The sequence below is a fragment of the Eumetopias jubatus genome, unplaced genomic scaffold (genome assembly GCF_037043125.1).
Source record: "Eumetopias jubatus isolate StellerSeaLion01/CBP00866 unplaced genomic scaffold, mEumJub1_p1.0 scaffold_3, whole genome shotgun sequence".
Taxonomy (NCBI): Eukaryota; Metazoa; Chordata; class Mammalia; order Carnivora; family Otariidae; genus Eumetopias; species Eumetopias jubatus.
Window position 1 is genome coordinate 80,181,513 of NW_028274809.1, and position 8,321 is coordinate 80,189,833.

The window sequence follows — 8,321 nt, forward strand, 5'->3', positions numbered from 1 at the left end:
TTTCAGTTCAGCAGGAGCAGAAGTTAACCAAAAGTTCACTTCAAATTCTTTTTCAAAAATAGTATGTATTTATCAACCTAACATCCCACGATAACTTAATCATCATTTTTCTAAAGAAATACTTTCATTTTTTTTTCTTTTAAAAGCAGTATAGAAAACATTTTCTCCCTGGAATTTTTATTCTTATTTATAGATTTTGAGTCACTGTTTCCAGAAGGAGCTACCAACAAACTAATGATTCTTACTATAACACAGAAAACTAAGAATGATATGACTCTTTGGAGCGAAGAGGTAGAAAATGAAAGAGAAATGCTGTTAGAAAAGGTAATTCTTTCTATTGCTGACAATTTAAATTTTATGATATTTAAATACCAGTGAACCAACATTTTAAAATGATGGGTATCTTTTTAGCGTTTATTAATTCTCTGCTAATGTAATGTATTTCAGTACTAAAGGACTTTTACATCTTTTCTGAGAATAAAAATGCCATCTTTGTTTTAGAATCTTCGAAAAACTTAGATTCTGTCTAGTACTTTCTTCAACTTTTTTTGAATTTGAGAAATACAGTAAAAATGGCAAAAAAGTAAAATTCACTCTTCATACCCATCACTCACTTTCTTTAAAGCAAGTCAAGTGTAAAAATGGCAAAAAAGTAAAATTAACTCTTCATACCCATCACTCACTTCCTTTAAAGCAAGTCAGGTAAAAAGTGTTATGGTTTATTCCTTGAAGACTGGAGTAATTTTCAGTGTACAGTACAGTAATAATGTCTTATATACCCACTTTTCCCTGTCCTTTGCTTTTTAGCTAACTATATTTGAAAAAATTCCCTTTACTAATTTCCATGTAAGATGATATTAGCAATTTTTTTATATTTTTAGGATCGGATATATGGTTCATTTCATTTGTAAATTATAATTTATATATTGAACAGAATCTCTTAGGATAATGACTTCATACTAAAATGTCCCACATATAACTTTGCTAATAAATTTCATGTAGTTATGATCATAAGGAAGTTTCATGCTAGTTAATAAGGAAGTTACAGAGAGGCATAAGAACTGTCTGATTTTAAAGAGATCTGAATTTAGAGAGTTGAAATTTAGGCAGAACTCAGACATTTTCTATTTACCTATTAGGGCAGTATTTACTAATATTTATACTTACCATTGCTATCATTTAGTCATTAGAACGCTCTCAAATGTGCATTGCATTATTGGTCCTAATTTCTAATGAGTTGGATTCTGAACCTCATTTGATAATGACCCCAGTATAATTGTCAGTTTTTTATAACCAATTTCAGGGTTTTGAAATGTCATAATTGTTTTTAATTTTATAATGACTAAAGCTGTTTTTTATCCCCCATGGAAGAATTTTTCTATTTTAGATACGTTAGTGAACCACCTATAGTTTACTGTCAATAGATATTTTATGTTCTGTAGTTTAAATCTATTGGGTTTTTTTCCACCAGATGTCAGTGTTTGCTGTTGATGAGCAGAAATCTTAAGAGAAATAAACTTTTACCAACATTTGTAGTTTTGTTTCTGTTCATTAAACTGATATATTTTCTAATGACTTTTCTAGACCATATTCAGTTGGTTTCTCATTTAAGAATTAAGAGGATTAATGAAATTCAACAGTAAGTGTAAATATTAAGTATGAAGATAATGAAAAACAATATTGTATTCTTTACATTATTTTATAAGAAAGTGCTGGGAAAAAGTAAATTAACTTTTTCCTCTATACAGGAAAAAGTTTGCTGATTCCTGCTAAAGAGCCACATAGTAAATTTTTAGGCTTAATAGGTTATAGGGTCTCAACTACTCAACTCTACCCTCATATTGTTAAAACAACCATAGACAATATATAAACGAACAGACATGGATATATTCCAGTGAAACCGTACTTACACATACAGGTACCCAGCTGGATTTGGCCTTCAGGCTACAAGTTGCTAATCTCTTATTTTAGGATATGGCCCATCTTCCTCAGGCTTAAACTTTTGGGAATCTGAGCTAGATGCCAGACGTTCTGCCAGAAATCTATGTTACCTAGCACTGCACCAACCTCTGGTAACACCATTGAGCCCTCAGACGCCAGTTGGCACTCTCTGCGAGGCCAGTTCTTCAAGGAATTTTGCCTTGGGAGTGCACAACTCCACCCTTAGCTACTGACCCAGGGTGAATTACTCTGTGCATCTCTCTTCCAGTACCCTAACCCACAAATTCCAGATGCTTCAGCAGAACTCTTGCTTTCTACCTCCTTAGCTTAGTGACACTATCACTTTGCTTGGAATCTTCTCCTTTGCCCTGTGACAAACAGTGTTCCAGACAGAGAGCTAGAACAAATACTGGGACCACCTAATTTGTTGCCCTTCTCTCCAGGATTAGTTTGACTACTGTTCAGGATTTAAAACCATTACCTCATATATTTTAGTCTGATTTACAGCTTTCAGCAGATTGCAAGTTTGATAGCTGTTATTCTTTTATGGCCAGAAGTGCTTTTAAACATTTATGGTTTGTCCTCTTTTTAACACTCTAATCTGGTTTTAATATTTTTTACTGCCTTTTTCACTGCTTAGACTTCTGATAAACCTAGTAAGAACATCATAGGAATTACAAAGTAGGATGGTGAGGCCAAGATTTTGAATAGGTGATAACAGATACATGGTCTGTAATAATTATGTACTGTACAAAAAAATGGTATTTAGTAAAAATTATGTATCATGGATAGATGTTTTTGTAATACAAATATGTTTTTAGATAACATTCAAATGAATGAATGGTTCATATCTTTTCATTATGAATATTTTGTTTTCCCTTTATTTTTATAATACAAAAATAGTAACTATATTTTCTAATTCGTGGCAAATTTGAGAGTTATTAGCACAGAACTGATTAGAAATTGTTCCTAAAATAGGAAATAATTTAGAAGAAAAAATACACAATTTAGATTTTCTGAAGGAAACGAAAGTGTTAAATGAACCATTAATTTTTTGGACTGGCAAAAATAATCTTAAGACTTTATATTAGTTGTATTTTCTAATTAATCTTGAGTTCTCTATCTGAAGCAAAAGATATTTAAAATTTTATTTTTCAACAGTCTGTAAGGATGCTATCTCCATATTTTGTCTTTTTCTATGCAGTTCATTAATGGTGCTAAGGAAATTTGCTATGCTCTTCGAGCTGAAGGCTATTGGGCTGACTTTATTGACCCATCATCTGGTTTGGCAGTGAGTAATTACATTTTGAAAACCAGATTAATTTGAAGTAGGAATGTTTTATTATAAAATTGTTAAATGATCTATTTCTACCAAAGTTATCATTAATTAAAAGACAGTTTTTAAACCTTACAACTTTGCCCAAAGAAGTACCAGTTTGAGTCAGTTCAATTACAACCTTTGAGGGACCACCATCACTTACAGTTAAGTTTTTCTGTCTTTATTATTCTTCATCCTCACTAGTAAATACTTTCATTCTTCATCCTCACTAGTAAATACTTTCACATTAATGAATTTGGTAGTTACAAATTAGCAGTCATAGTTTAAGGAAGAAAATTTTTTAGAATTAAAATATGGGTGTTAAAAGAATATTTATAAATGTTAACTTCCAGGAAGTATGTTTCTGACATTTTACTTCGAAGAAAATAACCACTATTGTCACATTTTAAATTCTGGTTGTAGCTTTCAGTTACAAATAATGAAATTCTTTGTATCTTAAGATAGGAATATAGACTATTTCCAAGTCAAGTAACATTGTGTAATGTTAAGCCTTTGGTTCTGGCTAACATGTAATTTGCTAGGATTATTGGTTTCACATTTCCAGAAGCACAGGTATTGGATGAAGCAGAAATGCTTGGTCACATGCAATACCTAAACTGCCCTTTTTATTTCTTGATTTTTTAAATATTTGAAGCATTAAAGTAGGTATGTGTTCATGTTTACATAAAAACTATTACCTCATTGTGTTTCTTGCTAATGAATATGACTTTTATTCCCTCCAGTTTTTTGGACCATATACAAACAACACTCTTTTTGAAACAGATGAACGCTATCGACATTTAGGATTCTCTGTGGATGATCTTGGCTGCTGTAAAGTGATTCGTCATAGGCTCTGGGGTACCCATGTGGTTGTAGGAAGTATCTTCACTAATGCAACACCAGACAGCCATATTATGAAGAAATTAGGTGGAAACTAACAGTAATGTCAAATTATTGGCTGTACTATTTATATGTACCTTTTGGGTTGATCTATAAACAGAAGCTTCAGTTTTTTAAATTTACTTATTTTTAGGTATTTATTTCGACATTTATGGGTTTACAGCATTGGCAAATGGTATATGATTTTTAAATCTCAAATGTTTATTCATACTATCATTGAATACATGTTGATCACATCCACATTGTATAGAATGTGGTAGTTAACGTGTAACCAGGACATGATTTCATTATTTCTTCCCTTTATTGGAAAAACCTGTTTTATTTTTCTCTAAAATCGCACATTTGGATCTGTTTTTTCATTGCAATATTTTTAAAATAAATGCAATCGAGAATTCTAGATTTAATGTAGCTTTAAATTTTCTTAAGTGTTGTGGTAGCATGTATTACTTTGAAGTAGTGTTTGGGCCAGAAAAGAATAAGGATAATACTACATCTTTAAAGACTGACTCTCATTCTTACACATAACTAAAAAAAGAATCCTTAACTCCTGGATTGAGGCAGATAAATGTAGGTTATTTTGACAAAACAGTGCTTCAGCTGCTAAATCATGTGTCTCCATTTTAGTAAGAGATAGAAACTATGATACTTTACAAAGAATCATCTTAGTTGCCAGTAGGAGTCTCAGAAGAACAAGTAACTTCTACCAAATGAAGTGGATTTTTCCGTTGACTATTTTTTAAAAGGAACACATGGAGATGATTAGCTCACAACTTGATTTAAAACTCTGCTTAGTTAACATGTAGCTAAGTGTTGCTTAATGATTCAAAGAGTAATGGGTGCAAAGTTTTCATTCACTATGAAAACTACAAAGCAATATGGGATATATATGTGGAAAATATAAGTGCTCAATAAATTTTCATCCATGTAAGCAGCACCCAGATCAAGACAGAACATTACCGGCACTTCTCCCTTCACTGTCCCTCCCAAGGGTAACCACTATCCTGATCTCCTGCTCTTATGTCTGGCTTCTATTCACTCAGCAGTGTGAGAGAGCTCAGTTCCTATTGTGTATAATTATAAATCTGTATATTTTTTGCCTTCTCAGTTCTGACTTTGGACAGTTTTGCCCCATGGGAAATTTAGCAATGTCTGGAGATACTTTTGTCACAACGTGGAGCAGAGTAAAAGGGGTGGTGCTTTAGGCATCTAGTAGATCGAGGCCAGGGATGCTGTTAAACAGACATCCTACAATGCAAAGGACAGCTCCCACAAAAAAATTATTTGGTCCATGGTCTTGTAGCACTCTGTTTCCACTGTGCATATTGTTTATTCAGGCATTCCCTACCTTGCCCCATTCGTTTGAGCCATGTTCCCTTGAAATTTCAACAAGTGCCATCTACTGGTTGAAAGGGATACTCAGTCCCAAAAATGGCTATGTATTACTGTATGGGGGCCAGGGTACATGTGGCAGGGCTCCTTTATTGTTAGCAGAACCAGAAACAACATGAGAAGCAGTAATTGCCAGTTAAAATATTTTTTATCAAATGTTATGGCAAGGGGCGCCTGGGTGGCTCAGATGGTTGAGCACCTTCAGCTCAGGTCATGATCCCAGGTTCCTGGGATCGAGTCCCACATCGGGTTCCCTGCTCAGTGCAGAGCCTGCTTCTCCCTCTGTCTCTGCCATTCCCTCTGCTTGTGCTTTTCTATCTCTCTGTCAAATAAATAAATAAAATCTTCAAAAAAAAAAAAGAATAAAATGTTATGGCAAGATTCAGGCTCGGGAAATATAATCCAAGGGACTGTTACTGATAAGTAGTAGAAAGTAGTTCATTATTATGTGCTTTAGTAAGAAAACAAAGGCATCAGTTTTCTCATATTCACTTATTCAGGACTCCATAAAGAAATTCTACATAAAATTATCCATCTTAAACATAAATTTGCTACGTTTTAAAATGTTGAGCCATTGAAATGAATTTCGACCTATCACTGAGAAATAGTAATTATTGTACAGAAGTTAACTCTGGAAAGGGATCATTCAGGTCATCTGACCTACACCCTCATTTTATAGAGGACAAAATGGGAGACATAGGAGCATGCAGTAGGTTACACAGCTAGTGTTAAGACCCAGCACTGGAATTTGGTTTGATTCCAGTGTGTGTGTATATATATATACACACACATCCATACACAGTGAAATCAAATCTAGATATATGGGTATGTATATATACATACACATATGTACATATATGTATATGTACATAATATATAAAAATATTTCTATTTTGGCTCTTTGTGATCATTATCAAAAAGTTGCAGATTTTAAACTGAAAGAACTTTCAGGTTAACTAATATAGTACTGCTTCCACATTTCATAGATAAACTTCGAATTTCATTCTCTTGAACTCTGCATGCTTTGAATTTCTTTGAAAATGTACTGAAACCTATCTAAAAAATTCAATTATAGATACTACACTTCAAACAGCAGTTCTCTGGCTTCAAGTATAAAACTTTCTTTTTGTGGACTTCTGTCAGTTGTAACATCAATATAATCCTTATATTTAAACAGAATTCTGCTTTTAGTTCCAATTATGTTTCTTCCTCTTATAACTTGTTCTCATGTTGCTCCAAAGCAGGATTTATCTACCTCTACACTGTGGGTGGTAAGTGTTGTGGAAGCTGTCCTGTGCACTGTATGATGTTTAGCAGCATCCTTGGCCTCTACTCTCTAGATGCCAATAGCAACCCCTGGTCATGGCAAAAATATCTGAAGACATTGCTAGATTGGGGAGGAGGGGGGCTGGAATGTTTATCTGAAAAAAAATTTAACAAAGTGTCCTAAATTTATTGCAACAAGCCTGTCCCCAGTTGAGAACTACTGAATGCCCATTCTACTTCAGTGGTCCTCAACTCTGTATATTTGAATTACCTGGGAAGACATTTAAACATGCTGAGGATTTGGCCCCCACACCCACAGACTGATTTTATTAGCCTGATGAGACCTGGGCATCAGTATTTTTTCAAATTTCCCAGGTGCTTCAGGTGTGCAGTCAGTGTTAAACCCATGAGTATTTGAAACTAATAAAGAGGCATCTAAGGAAATAAGAGCAGGATATAATAGTGGATTTACTCTATTAAGGAGATATAGGAAACAAAAAGGGCTACATTAAGAGTGACCTAATCACTGAGTAGAGATGGCAGAGTAAGAGGATTCTAGGCTCACCCTCTCCCACATTTACAACTAGGTAGCACATCTGAGTAAATAAACTACAGCAATCAAAAGACTGGCAGAACAGATTCCACAACTAAATGTAAAGAAGCCACATCTGAGAGATTAGGAAGGCAGAAATGGAAATCAGGAGCTGCCTACAAGGAAGAGGGAGCCCACATGAGGAAGAAGAATCCCCATAATGACTGGCTTTGAAAACCAGAGGGGCTAAATTCCATGATTTTGCATAACCAACAAGACCTGGAGCTTTAAAAATCAGTTGACTCAGCACTGGGCCAGGGAAGGCAAGGGATAGGTGGGTCCCCACACTTAAAGACAGCAGCTTGCAGAGGGGCACCATGGAAGTGACAGTTTGCACAATGCCTGGGACAAACAAGAAAGAGATCTTTTTATACAGATTTTGGAGCATGTTGGGGAATTTATCCAGGAACTAAGAAGCTGGCAGGTGCCATTTTCCTCCCCTGCCCCCCAAGCATAAATACAAAACCATTTGGCTGAGGTGGCACCTTACAGATACTTGCTACCTAGCCTGCTGGCCATGCACCCCACCCATGAGTTCTCCTGAGGACTTCCCCCCACCCCCACCCCATCAAGCCTGCTGGGCTCAACACAAATTTTGTTAACCCCCCACACACCCTGCCCAGCCAGTGCATGCACACACTGGGTGCCCACAGCCACCACACACCATGCCCCTGGTGGCCACCATGCTTGTGGGATTCTGCCTAGGACTAGCAGCTTAGCACAAATTTAAATAACACTGCTACCCTGCTCTCAAGCCCTCTTGGGGCTGGCTGTTCTCCCTCAGAGCCAGCCTGCCTGGGTCTCATACCACATAGAGCAAGCACAGACCACAACAGGCAGAGAGGGCAGACATCTGGACTGAAAGAAAAAATGACCCCGACACAATAGCAGGATGCAAGCAACACATAGGAGACT

General features: G+C 35.5%; 1 protein-coding gene across 3 annotated transcripts in view; it reads left to right on the forward strand.

Annotated features, from left to right (window-relative positions):
- Positions 1-4,540, forward strand: part of MMADHC (metabolism of cobalamin associated D) — a 45,307-nt gene extending 40,767 nt beyond the window's left edge. For all 3 annotated transcript variants that reach the window (XM_028113088.2, XM_028113089.2, XM_028113087.2), the window contains exons 6-8: positions 194-324; positions 3,146-3,232; positions 4,003-4,540. In XM_028113088.2, coding sequence (XP_027968889.1) covers positions 194-324; positions 3,146-3,232; positions 4,003-4,197 — 413 coding nt within the window. In that variant the 3' untranslated portion in view covers positions 4,198-4,540. The remainder of the gene's footprint in view (positions 1-193; positions 325-3,145; positions 3,233-4,002) is intronic.
- The last annotated feature ends 3,781 nt before the right edge of the window (positions 4,541-8,321 follow it).